The following is a 22,146-nucleotide window of genomic DNA, read 5'->3' as shown; positions in this document are numbered from 1 at the left end:
GACAGCGAATGCAGCGCCGGAGACCCGGGTTTCACCCCGACCGCCAATCCCGTCCGCTCTCGGTCATCGCGGCAGGCAGAACAATGTCCTCCTTGTTCCTCATTTGGGATAACAATTGGCTGGGCAAAATGTAAAAATTGTCCCTAGTGGGTGTAGGATAGTGTTAGTGTGCTGGGATCGCAGGTCGGCGCGGACCCGGTGGGCCGAAGGGCCTGTTTCCACGCTGTATCTCTAAACTAAACTGTGATAAACAGCTGATCGACGCAAAAAGCTGGAGTAACTCAGCGGGACAGGCAGCATCTGTGGAGAGAAGGAATGGGTGACGTTTCGGGTCGAGACCCTTCCGTACGTTCTGTATCCAATTGGTAACAACAGGAATCGGTTTCTGATAACTGAGCAAACAACTTGGACAAGGTTGGCACAGCGGTAGAGTTGCTGCCTCACAGCGCCAGAGACCTGGGTGCAATCCTGACTAAGGGTGCCGTCTGTACGGAGTTTGTACGATCTCCCCGTGACCCATGTCACGGTTTCTCCAAGATCTTCCGTTTCCTCCCGCACTCCAAAGACGTACAGGTTTGTAGTCATTGGCTTGGTTATAAATGTAGAAATGTAAAATTGTCCCCAGTGTGTGTGGGATTGTGTTAGTGTGCGGGGATCGCTGGTCGGGGCGGACTCGATGGGCCGAAGGGCCTGTTTCCGCGCTGTATCTCTAAACTAGACTAAACTAAACTAATGGGCAACCAAGGCAACGTCAGCATGTTCTTTGTTTAGTTTCATTTAGAGATACAGCGTGAAAACAGGCCCTTCGGCCCACCGAGTCTGCACTGACCAGCGATCCCCGCACACTAACACAATCCCACACACACTGGGGACAATTTACATTTATACCAAGTCAATTAACCTACAAACCCGCACGTCTTTGGAGTGTGGGAGGAAACCGGCGCACCCGGAGAAAACCCACGCAGGTCACGGGGGGGAACGTGCAAACTCCGCACAGACAGCGCCCGCGGTCAGGATCGAACCCGGGTCTCCGGCGCTGTGAGGCAGCAGCTCCACCCGCTGCACCACCGTGCCGCCAAATCGCAACAAGAGCCAGGTGCCAGGAAATCACAATCCAGAAGAGGAGTCGAGGCTGAATGGTGCTCCTTGGCCCAGGCCTCTGCCGCCCTGGCCAATTACCACACTCCCGACTGCGGCGCACTAACTCAGCTCCGCCTGGCTCTCGAGGGCACCGTACGGGACCCCCTTGTCCCGTATTAGGCCCGGGGGGGGGGGGGGCGCGCTGTAGGCCCGGACACTGTAGGCTTGGACACTGTAGGCCCGGGGGCCGCTGTAGGCCCAAACACTGTAGGCCCGGACACTGTAGGCCCCGATGCTGTAGGCCCAGACGCTTTAGGCCCAGACACTGCAGGCCCAGACACTGTAGGACCGGGGGCCGCTGTAGGCCCGGACAGTGTAGGCCCGGACACTGTAGGCCCGGACACTGTAGGCCCAGACACTGTAGGCCCAGACACTGTAGGCCCAGACACTGTAGGACCGGGGGCCACTGTAGGCCCGGACACTGTAGGCCCGGACACTGTAGGCCCGGACACTGTAGGCCCGGACACTGTAGGCCCAGACACTGTAGGCCCAGACACTGTAGGACCGGGGGCCGCTGTAGGCCCGGACAGTGCGATAGGAAATAAAATGCGGATGCTGGTTAAAATCTGTGCCGACCTTCCGGACAGTGTAGGTGCGGTGCGGACAGTGTAGGCTCGGAGGCCCCGGCGCCACCTAATGGTGGTTGCCTAGCAACCCGCCTCCCGGGTAGACACAAAAAGCTGGAGTAACCCAGCGGGTCGAAGACCTGAAACGTCACCCATTCCTTCTCGCCAGAGATGCTGCCCGACCCGCTGAGTTACTCCAGCTTTTTGTGTCCACCTTCGATTTAAACCGGCATCTGCAGTTTTCTTTCCTGCACAACCCGCCTCCCGGCACGGGCGGCCGCCGTTGGTGGAGCGGGAGCGCGTGGCCGCTGGCTGGGCGAGGTCACGTGGGGCGGTGGCGTCACCTTGTCCCGTATTTGGGAGTGAGATAGTTGGCAACCCCTACGCGCACACCACATGCAGCCCACATGCTGCAGGCTGCAACAACACATTACCAGCCAGCTTCAAAGCTAAAGGCCCAGGAATGGGGCTGCTGTTTATCCCAGTCACAGCATTCCTTCTTAAATGGCAAGCAGCTTCACGTTGAGCAGAGCAACAACTGCCAGTTTAGTTCAGCTTCGATATACAGCGCGGAAACAGGCCCTTCGGCCCACCGAGTCCGTGCCGGCCAGCGATCCCCGCACGCTAACACTCTCCGACACACACTGGGGACAAGTCGATTAACCGACACCAAGCCGATTAACCGACAAGCTGGACGTCTTTGGGATGTGGGAGGAAACCGGAGCACCCGGAGAAAACCCACGCAGGTACACGCAAGGGCCAATTTTACATTTATACCAGGTCAGTTAACCTACAAACCTTTTCATCTCATATTTCGCTTGGGCAGCTTACAGCCCGGTGGTATGAATATTGACTTCTCTAACTTCAAGTAACCCCGGCATCCTCTCTCTGTCTCTCTCTCTATCCCTCCCCCACCCAAGTCACAACAGCTTCTCGTTTCCACCCCACAAACAGCTCACAACGGCCTGCTTCCCTTTATCATCGTCACTTTTTTGCACGTCTTTCATTTATTGTTCGATATCTCGCCACGTCACCGACTGTATCTCTCGTTTCCCTCTCCCGTGACTTTCAGTCTGAAGAAGGGTCTCGACCTGAAACGTCACCCGTTCCTTCTCTCCAGAGATGCTGCCTGTCCCGCTGAGTTACTCCAGCTTTTTGTGTCTATCTTCGGTTTAAACCAGCATCTGCAGTTCCTTCTGACACACACACATTTTCATATACACATTCTTACATGTGTGTGTGTATGTATGCATACACACACACACACACACACACACACACATATATATATATATAAACATAGCACAAAAAGTAAGGAAATTTGTGTTTGGTAGATTATTTCTTTGTTGTAACAATGCTTCTTGGCAATAAATCTTATACCGTTGGAAAGCCTGTTTATTTCCCTTTTAAATGGTGCCACATTTGTAAGGAACATGCATTTGTGGGATGAGCAGCAGAGCTGAGTATATGGGTTGCGCCCATGAAAAATTTGCCAAATCTTCTCTGCCAATGCCAAACAGCTTATTCTGCTGTTGCTATTGACTCTTGTTTTGAGCTTCTGGTACCCCCAGGTGCTGACAAGAATGGGATGCCATCCCACAACAGTGTGTGACCAGGCTGGTGACCAGCATGAGGAGGAGGTGCCAGGCTGTTGTGGCTGTGTATGGTTCTTCCACGCGCTACTGTGGCTCCTGTTTATTAAATGAATAAATTGTTAAATTGCCAATATGTCTTGTTTCTTCAGACTTCAATCATCCAATCCACCAAACAACACCGAACAAGAGTCAATGGCAGAATAAGCTGTTTGGCATTGGCAGAGATTTGGCAGATTTTTCATGGGCGCAACCCATATACTCAGCTCTGCTGCTCATCCCACAAATGCATGTTCCTTACAAATGTGGCACCATTTAAAAGGGAAATAAACAGGCTTTCCAACGGTATAAGATTTATTGCCAAGAAGCATTGTTACAACAAAGAAATAATCTACCAAACACAAATTTCCTTACTTTTTGTGCTATGTTTTTTTATATGTGTGTGTGTGTGTGTGTGTGTGTGTATGTATGTGTGTGTACACACACACACCCAACTTACCCACAACATCCAACATGTCCCAGCTAGACTAGTCCCACCTGCCCGCATTTGGTCCACATCCCTCCAAACCTGTCCTATCCATGTACCTGTCTAACTGTTTATTAAACGTTGGGATAGTCCCAGCCTCGACTACCTCCTCTGGCAGCTCCTTGCACACACCCACCACCCTTTGTGTGGAAAAAGTTACCCCTCATATTCCTATTAAATCCTTTCCCCTTCACCTTAAACCCGTGTCCTCTGGTCCTCGATTCCCCTACTCTGGGCAAGAGACTCTGTGCGTCTACCCGATCTATTCCTCTCATGATCTTGCACACCTCTAAAAGATCACCCCTCATCCTCCTGCGCTCCAAGGAATAAAGTCCCAGCCTGCTCAACCTCTCCCTGTCGCTCAGGCCCTCGAGTCCTGGCAACATCCTGGTAAATCTTCATGTGGACCTCCATGCACGGATGCTGCCTGACACCCATGCACAGAGTTCTCCCGCCGCTGTTTATCTTCCTTCTTGGTCCGAGAGGCAGGAAAAATAACGGGATACATCAAAGCAAAGTCCTCTCCTGGGAATGCCCTCTTCTGGAGTTCTGACTGAAATGGGTGTGCGCTTCACTGATGTCTGTGTCATTAAAAAGATTTAACCAGAAGCGATGATTGTCTAGATTGGAATTACAGGAACTGCCAGCGGCCTGTTCTTCCTTAGGGGCCAAATATCACACAGATAACGCTCTGCCCCTGTGTAAGACTGGACCTGCCTCTCCACTGAAGCTACGGACCCAGACACATCCAACAGCCCGGTCGCCGCCAAGATGGCGCTAAAGCCAGGCGACTCTTTGCGTGTGCTGGTCACAGGCATGGGTCAGCAATCACGCAATCACCACCGCTCCACGCTCTTACACCTCCACTCCGACTGCAACACGTCTTACGTTGACTATCAGCTAAAACGGCAGATTGCTTTACAATTGAAAACAGGCGGCTGCAATGTCACGGCTCCAGGCTGTGTGTGTGTGTGAGTGTGTGTGTGTGTGTGAGTGTGCGAGCGCGTGTCTGTTTGTGTGCGTGTGTGCTCCTGCCTGTGAGAAAGTGAGTGTGAGTGAGTGCACACGTGCGCGTGCATGTCTGTGTCAGTCTGTGTGCGTGGGTGTGTGCGTGGGTGTGTGCGTGGGTGTGTGCGCGCCTGTGTCTGTGTGTGCATGTGTGAGAAGATGAGTGCATGAGGGAGTGTGCGTGCGTGTGTGTGTCTGTGCGTTCACGTGTGTGTGTGTGGGGCATGTGTGTATGTGTGTGTGTGCTGTATGTGTGTGTGCGTGTGCGTGTGCAGGGTATGTGTGTGTGTGTGTGTGTGTGTGCATGGGTGTGTGTGTGTGCATGTACAATGTGTGTGTGTGTGTGCATGGGTGTGTGTGTGTGCATGTACAATGTGTGTGTGTGTGTGTGTGCGTGCGTGTGTGTGCATGGGTATGTGTGTGCGCGTGCATGTACAGTGTGTGTGTGTGTGTGTGTGCATGGGTATGTGTGTGCGTGTGCATGTACAGTGTGTGTGTGTGCATGGGTATGTGTGTGTGTGTGCATGTACAGTGTGTGTGTGTGCATGGGTATGTGTGTGTGTGTGCATGTACAGTGTGTGTGTGTGCATGGGTATGTGTGTGTGTGTGCATGTACAGTGTGTGTGTGTGCGTGTGTGCATGGGTATGTGTGTGCGTGTGTGCATGGGTATGTGTGTGCGTGTGCATGTACAGTGTGTGTGTGTGTGTGTGCGCATGGGTATGTGTGTGTGTGCATGGGTATGTGTGTGTGTGTGCATGTACAGTGCGTGTGTGTGTGTATGGGTATGTGTGTGCGTGTGCATGTACAGTGTGTGTGTGTATGGGTATGTGTGTGCGTGTGCATCTACAGTGTGCGTGTGCATGTACAGTGTGTGTGTGTGTGCGTGTGTGCATGGGTACGCGTGTGCGTGTACAGTGTGTGTGTGTGTGTGTGTGTGTGTGTGCGCATGGGTATGTGTGTGTGGGTGCATGTACAGTGTGTGTGTGTGTGTGTGTGCGCGTGTGTGCATGGGTATGTGTGTGCGTGTGCATGTACAGTGTGTGTGTGCGTGTGTGTGTGTGTGTGTGTGTGGATTACAGGAATATCTCTCCACTTCCCTGCCGAATGCTGTTTGAGATTGGTTGGGGATGAGGAGTGGATGATTTATAATATCATAAATGTGGCTGGGTCCAGTTTCCGTTAGATTTTATTTTAACTGGCAGCAGATTGGAATCGGCACATCAAAGCCCCCCTCTCGCTTGCTTGTCGAGCCAAGGCAATTTCCTCGTTATTTGGTTCCTAGACAAAACTGTCCCCGACCCGACCCACCCCACCCCCCACCCCCCACACCCCACCCCCCACCACCCCCCACCCCACCCCCCACACCCCACACCCCACACACACAATATCCCACCCGACAATGCTGATCTTTGCCAGAATTAGATCTTGCTGCTCGGGAACGATTGCAACTGAGGAGTGAGCCTTTGCATGTGTGTCCTGGCAGCCCAGTCTCGCTGGCTGGAGACTCTACAGGGAGTGATTCCTATCGAGAAGATAGACACAAAAAGCTGGAGTAACTCAGCAGGGTCAGCCAGCATCTCTGGAGAGAAGGAATGGCTGACGTTTCGGGTCTGAGGGAGGGTCTCGACCCGAGACGTCGCCCGTTCCTTCTCTCCAGAGACGCTGCCTGTCCCGCTGAGTTACCCCAGCTTTTCGCGTCGATCTGCGGGTGTTAGTGCGCGGGGATCGCTGGTCGGCGCGGACTCGGTGGGCCGAAGGGTCTGCTTTCGCGCTGTGTCTCCGAGCTAGACCAAAACCAAATCTAACTTGTGCGCAGCCCCTCAGTCAGTAGGGTGCCTGACAAGTTTCACTACACTGGAGTGAGCTGGGCAAATGGTGCTCCTTCTCAGAGAGTCTGCACTGAGAACGAGCTCAGGTGGAACGACTAGCCCAAATCGGGCATTCGTATTGCCGATATTCGTATTGCCAAGTGTGTGTTGGGTTGAATTTGCTGCCCAATTTCAACCTATCACCCCGCCCCCTGACCGAGTTAAGGGCCTGTCCCACTTTAGGCATGACTTTGTTAGTCTGTAAGTAGGCTGACTGCTACTGTAAGTAGACTGTAAGTAGGTCTGTAAGTAGACTGACTGCTCATTTTCTTTTTCATCTCTATATGTGTCTTTGTAGAGTTAAAGTTCTGATTCGGGGCGTGGTATTAGACACAAACGTACTCAAGTAGAAACCTAGAAACATAGAAAATAGGTGCAGGAGGAGGCCATTCGGCCCTTCGAGCCAGCACCGCCATTCATTGCGATCACGGCTGATCATCCACAATCAGCAACCCGTTCCTACCTTCTCCCCATATCCCTCGATTCCGTTAGCCCCTAGAGCTCTATCTAAAGAGCCTGTCCCACCTGGGTGATCTTTTTGGCGACTGTCAAAGTCGTAGCAGATCGCCGAACCTTTCTTTTACCCGACGACAATGACCACGACAATGCCGAGTCAGGTCGAGATTACACCGTCTTCGGAAACATCGCGAAATTCTTCTCAATGCTTCTCCGGCGTCCTAATTTTCGCTGAAATCACTGACAAGTCGGTAAGTACTTGAGAGTTTTGAACTATAACACCTTGTATGGGTTACTAAAAAAACAAGCTTCACTGTAACAAGGCATAAACTGGATTGACTTCCAGTTTACTAATAACTGTATTAAAAAAAAAAAATTATAAAAGTGGTTCAGTGGATTTTTGTGGGCATTCTTTGAAAATGTACGGGAGATGCATATCTGGTTTCTGGGTTGCATATCTGGGTTGGGAGCCCACTTTAAATGTAATGGCTGATGGCCATAAACATCGCGAAAATCCCCACGCTTACCTGACCGCCAAACTGTCGCCTCCAATCTACCTGTCAAATGTCCTGACGGTAAATAAATTGGTTAAACACAAGTATTTTATGGTGTCTTCAAATGACTTTACTTAATTTAATATTACGTGCTTCTAAATGCATCTTAAGAGAACCTAGCAAACCTGGGGACAGCATGCGACAGCGCCCGCAATAAGCAACGGTACCTGGCGACAAGCCAGCTGTCGCCGAGAGATTTCACTCCGGATGATTTCTCAGCTACGATTCTTGGAAGACTCCTCACGATCATGCCCGCGACACCCCGGCGAACAGTCGGCGACAGCCTAGTCGCCGGCAGTCGCCTTAAAATCGCCTTCGTGGGACAAGGCCCTTAAAGGAACACAGTTGGCTCCAGTTAATAAGGAAGCTATCCGCCCTCGGTGGTGAAACTGTCAAGTGACACTTCCCGTAGTCCAGCCCACAACACCAAACGCAGATGGCCTTACCGACCAGGAATTGAAACTGTGCCGAGCAGCAAAGCAGTTGGCTGGAGGAACTTGACACGCCGACCAGCGTCTGTGGGGGAGGGAGGGAGGGGAGGGGATCCTTGGCTGCAGAAACCAGCCTGCTCTGTGCAGTGGTGCCATTCAAACAGCTGCTCTTTACGAGGGTGTTACCAGGACTCCAGAACCAGGGGCTACACAGTCTGAGAATCCAGAACCAGGGGCCACACAGTCTGAGAATCCAGAACCAGGGGCTACACAGTCTGAGAATAAAAGGGAGGCCATTTAAAACGGAGGTGAGAAGGAAAAAATTATAAAAGGACTGGACAAGCTAGATGCAGGACAAATGTTCCCAATGTTGGGGGAGTCCAGAACCAGGGGCCACACACACAGTCTCAGAATAAAGGGGAGGCCATTTAAAACTGAGGTGAGAAAAAACCTTTTCACCCAGAGAGTTGTGAATTTGTGGAATTCTCTGCCACAGAGGGCAGTGGAGGCCAATTCACTGGATGGATTTAAGAGAGAGTTAGATAGAGCTCTGGGGGCCAGTGGAATCAAGGGATATGGGGAGAAGGCAGGCACGGGTTACTGATTGTGGATGATCAGCCGTGATCACAATGAATGGCGGTGCGTACAGGCTCGAAGGGCCGAATGGCCTCCTCCTGCACCTATTTTCTATGTTTCTATGTTTCTATGACTCGAGGAGCTGAGGGAAAGGGAGGTGTTGAACGGGCTAGTCTATAATCTGTCCTTTGCCTTATCCCTAAGCAGTCGGGTCTCGACCCGAAACGTCACCCATTCCTCCCCTGCCTGTCCTGCTGAGTTACTCCAGCTTTTTGTGTCTCTCGAGGACTCTATTCCTTGGAGCGCAGGAGGACGAGGGCTAAGCTTCAGTTCAGTCTAGTTTATTGTCACGTGTACCGAGGTACAGTGAAAAGCTCATGAAGATGTATAACTTCATGAGGAATAGGAAGGGTGAATGCACATCATCTTTTACCCAGAGTAGGGGAATCAAGAACTAGAGGACACAGGTTTAAGGTGAGAGGGGAAAGATTTAACAGGAACCTCAGGGTAACATTTTTTCATTCAGAGGGTGGAGGCTATTTGGAACTAGCGGCCAGAGGGGTTAGTTAAGGCACGTACCTTTAGTTTGGCGATACAGTGTGGAAACAGGCCCTTCAGCCCACCGAGTCCGCGCCGACCAGCGATCCCCGCACACTAACACTATCCTACACGCACTGGGGACTATTTACAATCTTTACCGAAGCCAATTAACCTACAACCTTGTTCGTCTTTGGAGTGTGGGAGAAAACCGGGGCACCTGGAGAAAACCCCACGCGGGTCACGGGGAGAACGTGCAAACTCCGTACAGGCAGCGCCCGTGGTCGGGATCGAACCCGGGTCTCTGGCGCTGTGAGGCAGCAAGAGGTACACAGGTACATGGATAGGACAGGTTTAGAGGGATATTTAGAAGGATGAGAGGAGATCCTGGAATTTAGAAGGATGAGGGGGGATCTTATCGAAACGTATAAGATTATTAAGGGGTTGGACACGCTAGAGGCAGGAAACATGTTCCCAATGTTGGGGGAGTCCAGAACAAGGGGCCACAGTTTAAGAATAAGGGGTAGGCCATTTAGAACTGAGATGAGGAAAAACGTTTTCAGTCAGAGAGTTGTGAATCTGCGGAATTCTCTGCCTCAGAAGGCAGTGGAGGCCAATTCTCTGAATGCATTCAAGAGAGAGCTGGATAGAGCTCTTAAGGATAGCGGAGTCAGGGGTATGGGGAGAGGGCAGGAACGGGGTACTGATTGAGAATGATCAGCCATGATCACATTGAATGGCGGTGCTGGCTCGAAGGGCCGAATGGCCTCCTCCTGCACCTATTGTCTATATGGACCAAACGCGGGCAGGTGGGACTAGTGTAGCTGGGGCATGTTGGCCGGTGTGGGCAAGTTGGGCCGAAGGGCCTGTTTCCACGCTGTACCACTCACTCTATGACTCTCAGCTACTAATGCACCCTCACCCAGAAAAGTTAAATGTGGTTCAAAACCATTTTGATTGAGACCAACACAAAATGCTGGAGTAACTCAGCAGGTCAGGCAGCATCTCTGGAGAGAAAAAAATAAATTAGTGACGTTTCGGGTCGGGACCCTTCTTCAGACGAAGGATTTTCTCCCTTTCTCTCCAGAGATGCTGCCTGACCCACTGAGTTGCTCCAACACTCTGTGTCCATCTTTGGTATAAACCAGCATCTGAGGTTCCTCCCTGCACACTGGTCGAAATTGAATTGCAATTGACCGCAGAGTCTTGGTGCCTGGATCTGTGTTTAGGTTGCAGCGTTGAAATGGAAAGGGGAAGTTTTGCTACAATAACAAGTTTTCAGATGCTCTCTGCATCCAAATTTGCTCTGCTTCAGAACTCTTGCCCAGAGTAGGGGAATCGAGGACCAGAGGACATAGGTTTAAGGTGAGGTGGGGGGGAGAAGATTTAATAGGAACCTGAGGAGCAATTTTTTCACACAGAGGGTGGTGGGTGTATGGAACGGGCTGCCAGAGGAGGTAGTTGAGGCTGGGACTATCCCAACGTTTAATAAACAGTTAGACAGGTACATGGATAGGACAGGTTTGGAGGGATATGGATCAAGCACAGGCAGGTGGAACTAGTGTAGATGGGACATGTTGGCCAGTGTGGGCAAGTTGGGCAGAAGGGCCTGTTTCCACTGTAGGACTATCTAGAGAACTCTAATACTTCAGAGCAAATGCACACAGTAGAACCTCCTGCTTTATGTAAGAAAACACGTCCATAGTCCCGTGCGATTGAAGTTCCAGAATTATAGCTACTCTACGGTTGCCAACTTCCTCACTCTCAAATAAGGGACACACGTGACCTCACCCATCCAGCGGCAACGTGCTCCCGCTCCGCCAACGGCGGCAGCCCGGGCCGGGAGGCGGGTTGCTATACAACCTCCGTTAGGCAGCGCCCAGGCCCCCGGGCCTACAGTGGCCGGGCCTGCAGCGGCCCCCAGGCCTACAGTGTCCGGGCCAACAGTGTCCGGGTCTACACTGTCCGGGCCTACACTGTCCGGGCCTACACTGTCCGGGCCTACAGCACCCTCCCGGGCCTACATTGTCCGGGCCTACATTGTCCGGGCCTACATTGTCCGGGCCTACAGTGTCCGGGCCTACAGTGTCCGGGCCTACAGTGTCCGGGCCTACAGTGTCCGGGCCTACAGTGTCCGGGCCTACAGTGTCCGGGCCTACAGTGTCCGGGCCTACAGTGTCCGGGCCTACAGTGTCCGGGCCTACAGTGTCCGGGCCTACAGTGTCCGGGCCTACAGTGTCCGGGCCTACAGTGTCCGGGCCTACAGTGTCCGGGCCTACAGTACCCCCCCGGGCCTACATTGTCCAGGCCTACAATATCCGGGCCTACATTCCCCGGGCCTACAGTGTCCGGGCCTACACTGTCCGGGCCTACAACCCCCCCAGGCCTAATACGGGACAAGGGAGGTCCCGTACGGGACAAACCAATTTAGCCCAATATACGGGATGTCCCGGCTAATACGGGACAGTTGGCAACCCTAAGCTACTCCCTTCACAACCTGTGAAGAATGGGTTAACATATGATGAGCGTTTGTCGGCACTGGGCCTGTACTCGCTGGAGTTTAAAAGGATGAGGGGGGACCTCATTGAAATGTACAGAATAGTGAAAGGCCCGGATAGAGTGGATGTGGAGAGGATGTTCCCACTGGTGTCCATCCATGCACCCGTCTAAGCGTTTCTTAAACGTTGCGATAGTCCCTGCCTCAACTACCTCCTCCGGCAGACGAAATATGCAGAAACAAAGAACTACAGATGCTGGTTCATACCAAAGGTAGACACAGAGTGCTGGAGTAACTCAGCGGGTCAGGCAGCATCTCTGGAGAACATGGATGGGTGACGTTTCACAGAGTGCTGGAGTAACTCAGGTAAATCTTTCCAGCTTGACAACATCTTTCCTATAACAGGGTGCCCAAAACTGAACACAATGCTCTAAATGCGGCCTCACCAACATCTTATACAACTGCAACATGACCGCCCACCGTCTGTACTCAATATTGTGACTGATGAAGGCCAATGTGCCAAAGGCCTTTTTGACCGCCCCGTCTAGCTGTGACGCCACTTTCAAGGAACTATGTACCTGGTGAATGAGATTTAGCAATACCCTTGGTGTGCCATGGAGAGACCTAGATGTTCTGACACAATGGGCTGAATGGAGCGTCAACTGTTCTGTCCAAGTTCTGCTCAGCTGATCGACTCAGCACTGAGTCACTGGACGTGAATACATCGGCGAGACCAAGCGCAGACTGGGCGATCGTTTCACTGAGCACCTCCGCTCAGTCCGCCTTGGCCAACGCGATCTCCCGGTTGCCAAACACTTCAACTCCCCCTCCCATTCCCACACTGACCCTTCTGTCCTGGGCCTCCTCCACTGTCAGAGTGAGGCCCAGCGCAAATTGGAGGAACAGCACCTCATATTTCGCTTGGGCAGCTCACGCCCCAGCGGTATGAATATTGACTTCTCTAACTTCAAGTAACCCTTGCATTCCCTCTCTCTCCGCCCCTCCCCCACCCTAGTCGTCGTACTAGTTTCACTGTCATCCTGCTGAGTTTCACTGTCTGTATCCCCTCGTTATCACCCTCCCCACAGCCAACAATGGACCATTGTGGGCTCCACCTTTCCTTGATCATCGTTGCTGGCTTTGATTTGCCCTTTGGCATTCATTTGTTCCGTGTACCTCCTCGTGTCTCTCGTTTCCCTCTCCCCTGACTCTCAGTCTGAAGAAGGGTCTCGACCCGAAACGCCACCCATTCCTTCTCTCCAGAGATGCTGCCCGACCCGCTGCGGTGCTCCAGCTTTTTGTGTCTATCTTCGGTGTAAACCAGCATCTGCAGTTCCTTCCGACACATTTTACCAGAATGACGACTGGCTTGGAGACTCTTAGCGAGAGAAAGCCAATGGCATGTTGGTCTTCATGACAAGAGGAGTTGAGTATAGGAGCAAAGAGGTCCTTCTGCAGGTGTACAGGGCTTTAGTGAGACCGCACCTGGAGTACTGTGTGCAGTTTTGGTCTCCAAATTTGAGGAAGGACTAGGTTAATTCCCGGAATGGCGGGACTGTCATATGTTGAAAGACTGGAGCGACTGGGCTTGTCTACACTGGAATTTAGAAGGATGAGAGGGGATCTTATCGAAACGTATAAGATTATTAAGGGGTTGGACAGGCTAGATGCAGGAAACATGTTCCCAATGTTGGGGGTCCAGAACCAGGGGCCACAGTTTAAGAATAAGGGGTAGGCCATTTAGAACGGAGATGTGGAAAAACTTTTTCAGTCAGAGAGTTGTGAATCTGTGGAATTCTCTGCCTCAGAAGGCAGTGGAGGCCAATTCTCTGAATGCATTCAAGAGAGAGCTGGATAGAGCTCTTAAGGATAGCGGAGTCAGGGGGTATGGGGAGAGGGCAGGAACGGGGTACTGATTGAGAATGATCAGCCATGATCACATTGAATAGTGGTGCTGGCTCGAAGGGCCTAATGGCCTCCTCCTGCACCTATTGTCTATTGTCTATTGTCTATCACATTGAATGGTGGTGCTGGCTCGAAGGGCCGAATGGCCTCCTCCTGCACCTATTGTCTATTGTCTGCAAGAAGGGGCTGGACTGACCTCGCATAAGCCGAGTACGTATTCCGAATCTTCCAACCCACCGCCTTGCACTTCTTAATCTGCACTTTGGCGGCAGCTGTCACGTGATATTCTGCGCGCTTTTTCCACCCACTGTGACGCTCACGCGGGGCTTAATCGTAAAGGAATCAGGAAGTCGTGCAGCAGTTTTAGAGAGAAACAAAAAATTGGTTAGACCGCATTTGGAGTATTGCGTGCAGTTGTGGTCACCTCCCATTACAGGAAGGATGTGGAGGCTTTGGAGAGGGTGCTGAGGAGGTTTACCAGAACAATCTACCAGCTCAGGTAGATGCACAGGTAGTATAAGGAAATAACTGCAGATGCTGGTACAAATCAAAGGTATTTATTCACAAAATGCTGGAGTTACTCAGCAGGTCGGGCAGCATCTCAGGAGAGAAGGAACGGGCGACGTTTCGGGTCTGAAGAAGGGTCTCGACCCGAAACGTCGCCCATTCCTTCTCTCCTGAGATGCTATGCTGCCTGACCTGCTGAGTTACCCCAGCATTTTGTGAATAAATAAGTCTCTTGCCCAGCGTAGGGGAATCGAGGACCAGAGGACACAGGTTCAAGGTGAGGGGGGAAAAGATTTAATAGGAATCCGAGGGGTAACTTTTTCACACAGAGGGTGGTGGGTGTATGGAACAAACTGCCAGAGGAGGCAGTTGAGGCTGGGACTATCCCATTGTTTAAGAAACAGTTAGACAGGTAGAAACATAGAAAATAGGTGCAGGAGTAGGCCATTTGGCCCTTCGAGCCTGCACCGCCATTCAATATGATCATGGCTGATCATCCAACTCAGTATCCCATACCTGCCTTCTCTCCATACCCCCTGATCCCTTTAGCCACAAGGGCCACATCTAACTCCCTCTTAAATATAGCCAATGAACTGGCCTCAACTACCTTCTGTGGCAGAGAATTCCACAGACTCACCACTCTCTGTGTGAAAAAACATGGATCGGACAGGTTTGGAGGGATATGGCCAAACGCAGGCAGGTGGGACTGGGGCAGCTGGGATATGTTGGGCCAGTGTGGGCAGGTTGGGCCGAAGGGCCTGTTTCCACACTATGACGCCTGGGTTAGAGTGCATTTGCGGTAAGGAGGGGTTGGACAGACTTGGGGTTGTTTTCTCTGGAACGTCAGAGGTTGAAGGGAGACCTGGTAGAGGTTTATAACATTATGAGAGTCAGTCAGAATCTTTTTTCCCCCAAAGGTGGAATTGTCAAAGACTAGAGAGGATTGATTTAAGGTGAGAGGGGGGAAGTTTAGAGGAGATTTGCAACACAGAGATGGTAAAACACTGCCAGGAAAAGTGGTGGAAGCAGCCTCAGTAGCAATGATTAAGAGGCTTTTAGACAGGTACATGAGCAGGGAGAGGATTTATGGGGAATATAGACCACGTGCGGGCAGATTGGTTTAGTTCAGTTTGGAGACACAGCACGGAAACAGGCCCTTCGGCCCACCGAGTCCGCGCCGACCAGCGATCCCCGCACACTAACACCATCCTACACGCATTAGGGACAATTTTACCGAAGCCAATTAACCTACAAACCTGCACGTCTTTGGAGTGCGGGAGGAAACCGGAGCACCCGGAGAAAACCCACGCAGGTCACGGGGAGAACGTACAAACTCCGTACAGACAGCACCCGCGGTCAGGATGGAACCCGGGTCTCTGGCGCTGTGAGGCAGCAGCTCTACCCGCTGCGCCATCGTGCCACCCCAAATTCGACCGCTCACCTACGGAACTAGATAGCAGCTCCCAGCAGCAAATTCACCGACAAACCCGCACGTCTTTGGGATGTGGGAGGAAACCGGAGTACCCGGATGAAACCCACGCGGTTACAGGGAGAACGTGCAAACTTCACACACACACACACACACACACACACACACAGAGAGACACACACACACACACATATACACACACAGAGAGACACACACACACACAGACACACACACACAGACAGACACACAGACAGACACACACACACACAGACAGACACACACACACAGACAGACACACACACACAGACAGACAGACACACACGTACAGACAGACACACACGTACAGACAGACAGACAGACACACACGTACAGACAGACAGACACACACAGACAGACACACAGACACACACAGACAGACACACAGACACACAGCCACCCACACAGACAGAGACAGACAGACACACACATAGACAGACACACACATACAGACACACACAGACACACACATACAGACACACACATAGACACACACACAGACAGACAGATACACACACACACACACACACACACACACACACACACAGACAGACACAGACAGACACACAGACACACAGACACACACCCAGGCGAGGATGGACCCGGGTTGCACTGGCGCTGTGAGGCAGCGGTCTCTTGCCCGGAGGGAACGGTCACCGGTGTGGAGGCCATGCCATCCCCCACATAATCAGCTCCTGATTTCAACTCTTGACATTGTGGTTTCGCCGCTGAACAGACAGAATCAGCCCCACAGGTTGCTGTCAGGCAGCAGCCCCAGCGCTGCACCACCCGTGGGGAGAGGAGCAGCACTACCCTGCCCATTCTTGTCCACATGCATTGTGGCACAGCGTTTAGAGTGAAGCTCCTCAACAGTCCTTCAAACTGAGGGCAGGGGACGTCGGCAACTCTCTTCCCACAAACAGCTGCAGGGGGCAAGAGCAACAAATTTCCAAAGCAACAACGATGGGCTAATGTTTAAAGAGGAGGAAAGGACAGGAGTTAGCCCGACACGGGCCAAACACGAGACGGTGGCACAGCGGTAGAGTTGTTGCCTTCAGGGCCTGTGCCAGTTACGCGATTTTTAAGGCGACTGTCTTAAAGGTCGTAGCAGATCGCCAAAATTTCCTTTCACCCTTCGACAATGACCATGACAACGCCGAGTCAGGTCGATACAAGTCACCACTTTTGTGAAGCTAGCGCCTGGCTCAGAGATCACACCGTCTTCGGAAACATCGCCAAATCCCCACGCTTACCTGACCGTCAAACCATCGCCTCCAATCTACCCGTCAAATGTCCTGACGGTCAATAAATTGGTCAAACAAAACTATCTTCTGGTATCTTCAAATGCCCTTTTCTTAATTTAATATTACGTGCTCCTAAATGCACCTGCGTCAACCTGGCAAACCTGGGGACAGCGTGCGACAGACAGCGCCCGCAATAAGCAACGATACCTGGCCACAAGCCAAATTACTATCTGGAAATTTTGTTCTGCAACGCGCCGAGATCCGCTACGATTCATTGAAGACTCCTCACGATCACGCCCGCAAACGTTCGGCGACAGCCTAGTCGCCGGCAGTCGCCTTAAAACCGCCTACGTAAGACAGGCCATTTACAGCGGCAGACACACCCGGTTCCATCCAGACCACGGGTGCTGTCTGTACGGAGTTTGCCCGTTCTCCCTGTGCTGGGTTTTCTCCGGGTGCTCCGGTTTCCCCCCACACTCCAAAGACGTGCGGGTTGGTAGCTTCATTGGCTTCTGTAAACTGTCCCCAGTGTGTGAGGGATAGTGTTAGTGTGCGGGGATCGCCGGTCGGCGCGGGCTCGGTGGGCCGAAGGGCCTGTTTGGGTGCTGCATCTCTAAAGTCCAAAGTGATCCCATCAAAAACAACCTCGAAGGTTCATGGTTGAATCTATTGTTTCCAATCAGCTGTGAAAGGGGTTGTGGTGTTTTAAGTAAACAGCTTATATCTTCACTAACACTTCAGAGATAAGAAGATGAAAGGTGACAGCACTGATCTGAAACTCTGCTCGTCTTATCTTGATGTTATAACCTGTCAGGAAACCCAGGATGTTGTCTGCTGTACCATTTTTTGCTGCATTCATCATTCTGACCATCTATATACTAAAACTATCGTTTGTTTGTTTGTTTGTTTGTTTGTTCCTGAACTCCAGCCAAAACGGTACACTGTAGCGCGACAATTTTCGGCCCACATTACTCACCGTCGTCCCTTTGGTGCTAATGGAAGAAGTTTCATTGAAATCGGTGTTACATTTTTTTAAGTTATTCACATTTTAAAGTTTAAATCTATCTCCTCGGGAGGGAGGGGGGGAGGTAGGGGGAGGATAAGGGGGGGTTGAGGGGAAGGGGGTGGGGAGAGGGAGGGGGTGGAGGGAGGGGACGGGAGGAGGGAGGGGACGGGAGGAGGGAGGGGAGGGAGTGGAAGGGGGAGGAGGCGTGAGGGAGGGGGAGTTGGGGGAGAGAGAAGGGGGGAGGATAGGGTGCTGCACCAATGTAGGAGAGGTTTGGGCCCAACGGGTCCGTCCACTTGGTCCAGTTAATTTTTTTTATCATAACTCAAGAGCTAGTGTGGAATTCTTGAGGATGGGGAATGGGCTTGGTAGGAGATTCTGAGAGAGAATCAGGTCGGCTGATCAGAACAGTGCCATCCTCTTTGTAGCCTAAGTGAAGAGGCACAGAGTCATGCAGCACGGAAACAGGCCCTTCAGCCCAACTTGCCCATGCCAACCAAGATGCCCCATCTAGGCTAGCCCCACCTGCCCGCGTTTGGCCCATCTATATACTAAAACTCTCGTTTGTTTGTTTGTTTGTTCCTGAACTACAGCCAAAACGGTACACGGTAGCGCGACAATTTTAGGCCCACCTTACTCACCGTCGTCACTTTGGTGCTAACGGAAGAGGTTTAATTGAAATCGATGTTATACTTTTAAAGTTATACCTTGGGTGTGCAAGCAAATAATTTCACTGTGACTTGTCTCACAATAGACAATAGGTGCAGGAGGAGGCCATTCGGCCCTTCGAGCCAGCACCGCCATTCAATGTGATCATGGCTGATCATTCTCAATCAGTACCCCGTTCCTGCCCTCCCCCCATACCCCCTGACTCCGCTATCCTTAAGAGCTCTATCTAGCTCTCTCTTGAATGCATTCAGAGAATTGGCCTCCACTGCCTTCTGAGGCAGAGAATTCCACAGATTCACAACTCTCTGACTGAAAAAGTTTTCCCTCATCTCAGTTCTAAATGGCCTACCCCTTATTCTTAAACTGGTATTCTTAAACACGTCCCCCAACATTGGGAACATGTTTCCTGCCTCTAACGTGTCCAACCCCTTAATAATCTTATACGTTTCGATAAGATCCCCTCTCATCCTTCTAAATTCCAGTGTATACAAGCCTAGTCGCTCCAGTCTTTCAACATATGACAGTCCCGCCATTCCGGGAATTAACCGAGTAAACCTACGCTGCACGCCCTCAATAGCAAGAATATCCTTCCTCAAATTTGGAGACCAAAACTGCACACAGTACTCCAGGTGCGGTCTCACTAGGGCCCTGTACAACTGCAGAAGGACCTCTTTGCTCCTATACTCGACTCCTCTTGTTATGAAGGCCAACACGGGACAATAAAGTATTCCATTCAATAGAAGAGAACTAGGAGATGAGAGGGGAGGGTGAGAGATACAAGCAGGGAGGTGGAAAAAGCAGCAGAATAACTGGGCTGGTGGGAGACACGTGTGCCTTGGAATGGGTTTGGGGGGGTGGTCTGAAAACAAGGGTGACAACTGTACAGCAGGGGTGTGGTTGAGGCGATTTAGTACAGAGATGATGGGAGAATAGGTGCCGGTCTAGAAACATAGACAATAGGTGCAGGAGGAGGCCATTCGGCCCTTCGAGCCTGTACGCACCGCCATTCAATGTGATCATGGCTGATCATTCTCAATCAGTACCCCGTTCCTGCCTTCTCCCCATACCCCCTGACTCCGCTATCCTTAAGAGCTAAATCGAACTCTCTCTTGAAAACTCCCTCTACGCGGCGCCTTGCTTACAGCGCATTATTTGAAAATGGTATCACGGGTCCCGGGGCAATCCTTCCAAGAAATTCACACATCTTCTAATCAACCACACCAAACCAAGGCGTAAACGGCTTCAAAGGAAAAACGTGTCGGAAGGAACTGCAGATGCTGGTTTAAACCGAAGATGGACATTAAAATGCTGGAGTAACTCAGCGGGTCGGGCAGCATCTCTGGAGAGAAGGAACGGGTGACGTTTCAGGTCCAGACCCTTCAGACTCAATCGTTTAACTGCCTAAAGTCATGCAAATATAGGAATCGTAAACTTTAAAAAAAGGGGGAGCGCACCAACATAATCGCCTGGTTTTAATTCCAGCGAATTACGGTTTTAATTTCATTCCAATGAGGGTCTCGACCCGAAATATCTCCCATTCCTTTTTCTCCCCAGAGATGCTGCCTGACCCGCTGAGTTACTCCAGCACTCTGTGAAACGTCACCTATCCATGTTCCCCACAGATGCTGCCTGACCCGCTGAGTTACTCCAGCACTCTGTGAAACGTCACCTATCCATGTTCTCCACAGATGCTGCCTGACCCGCTGAGTTACTCCAGCACTCTGTGTCTATCCTCGGTGTAAACCAGCATCTGCAGTTCCAGCACATCTGAACTCGTCGACTCCCGCCGTTGAAGAGACATCACTGTTAACATTTGTTTAACGATGGGTTGCTAATCGTCACCCGCCCTTAAACTAGAAAACTCCACAGGGGGAAAAACACAAGCATTTTCGTCCAAAACTCCCAAATAAAACCGATAGACGCAAGCATTTAAAAATTAAGATTGTCCCACTAAACTGTTCTAATTTGTTTCATTGGGTTGTTTAAATTAATACTGACTAGCTAATTAATTTATTGCATCGTGTGGGAGGCGCATTCCCAATCTCGTTGTACCCCTGTACAATGACAATAAAGATATATTGTATTGTATTGTATTAACACTGACTATTAATTCCAGCTCTTGTGTGTGAATGTATAAACAGGAACGGTGGCTCCAGGAGCCCCCCCTGACAGCAGAGACCAGCATATTTTCTAAACACTGGGCACTCCTGCTAAAACCACCAAGAACTTAACAAAATATATAGGCATTTGCAAAAAGGGCAGTCGTCCTCGTCGCAAAGTTGTGTCGCCGGTTCAAACGGGAGCGCCTGGCAAATATCCCGCATCAGAACCAAATGAAACGCGGAATGCGTCAATTTGGATCAGTTGCGGGTTGATGCAGCTCGCCGTTACGGTGGTTCTGGAAGAGGGGTCGTGCCCATTTAATCTGCGTTTGATTGTGATTTTCAGTGTGTGTTTGCTTTGGTTTCGTACCTGCTTGTGGCTGCGCGACAGCGTGCCGCCCGAGTACGCGAGGCTCTTGTAACGATCGGACGCCTTGTAAGTTTCACCGGTCTTGTAAATTTCAGCGCCCGTCTTGTAAATTTCAGCGCCCGTCTTGTAAGTTTCACCGGTCTTGTAAGTTTCACCGGTCTTGTAAGTTTCACCGGTCTTGTAAGTTTCACCGGTCTTGTAAGTTTCACCGGTCTTGTAAGTTTCACCGGTCTTGTAAGTTTCACCGGTCTTGTAAGTTTCACCGGGCTTGTACGTTTCACCGGTCTTGTAAATTTCAACGTCCGTCTTGTAAGTTTCACTGGACTTGTAAGTTTCAGCGCTCTTGTAAGTTTCACCCGTCTTGTAAGTTTCACTGGACTTGTAAGTTTCACCGGTCTTGTAAATTTCAGCGCCGGGCTTGTAAATTTCAGCGCCCCTCTTGTAAGTTTCACCAGTCTTGTAAGTTTCAGCGCCCGTCTTGTAGGTTTCACCCGTCTTGTAAGTTTCACCGGTCTTGTAAGTTGCACCGGTCTTGTCAATGTCGTTCTCAGCGCCACTGGACGCCGCGCAATGGGCGCTGCCGTAATCCTCCTTGCGGCTTAACCTCTTCACTCTTCGGAAAGTCATCTTCCGACGATTCTCATTCTAATCGTCTTCTCGCCGAGTGGCAACAACTGCACGGCGAGTCTGCCTCCCAAGTACCAAAGTGCGGGCTGCTCCCTGACACGAGTTTATTGCGACGTCTAGACGGATGTAGCAACCCTCCCTCACCCCCCCTCCTGCACGTGGTCGAGGTGTGGCTAGAGTTTCATTTCCCCCCAAACCGATAAGGATCTGCAAATAACGAGAAGCTTCAGACTGCTCTTTTTTTGTTTGGACAATCTCACTACCGCCCCGAACAAACCCGCCCCCTAACCTGAGTGTGCAGCTCGCAATTTAGATGCGAGAGGTTGGTTTCCACTGACAATCGGTAATAGTGTAGAATAGTCAAAGGCCTGGATAGAGTGGATGTGGAGAGGATGTTTCCACTAGTGGGAGAGTCTAGGACCAGAGGGCACAGCCTCAGAGTTAAAGGACGTTCCTTTAGGAAGGAGATGAGGAGGAATTTTCTTCAGTCAGAGTGTGG

The 22,146-nt window shown here is 51.2% G+C and overlaps 1 protein-coding gene across 1 annotated transcript in view; it reads right to left on the bottom strand.

Annotated features, from left to right (window-relative positions):
- The window catches only part of LOC144611999 (general receptor for phosphoinositides 1-associated scaffold protein-like), a 38,373-nt gene extending 16,670 nt beyond the window's left edge, over nucleotides 1–21,703 (bottom strand). The window contains exon 1 of the mRNA XM_078431411.1: nucleotides 21,021–21,703. Coding sequence (XP_078287537.1) covers nucleotides 21,021–21,647 — 627 coding nt within the window. The 5' untranslated portion in view covers nucleotides 21,648–21,703. The remainder of the gene's footprint in view (nucleotides 1–21,020) is intronic.
- Between the last annotated feature and the right edge of the window lie 443 nt (nucleotides 21,704–22,146).

This window comes from Rhinoraja longicauda, chromosome 42 (assembly GCF_053455715.1).
Source record: "Rhinoraja longicauda isolate Sanriku21f chromosome 42, sRhiLon1.1, whole genome shotgun sequence".
Taxonomy (NCBI): Eukaryota; Metazoa; Chordata; class Chondrichthyes; order Rajiformes; family Arhynchobatidae; genus Rhinoraja; species Rhinoraja longicauda.
This window is presented reverse-complemented; position numbering and strand designations above follow the sequence as displayed.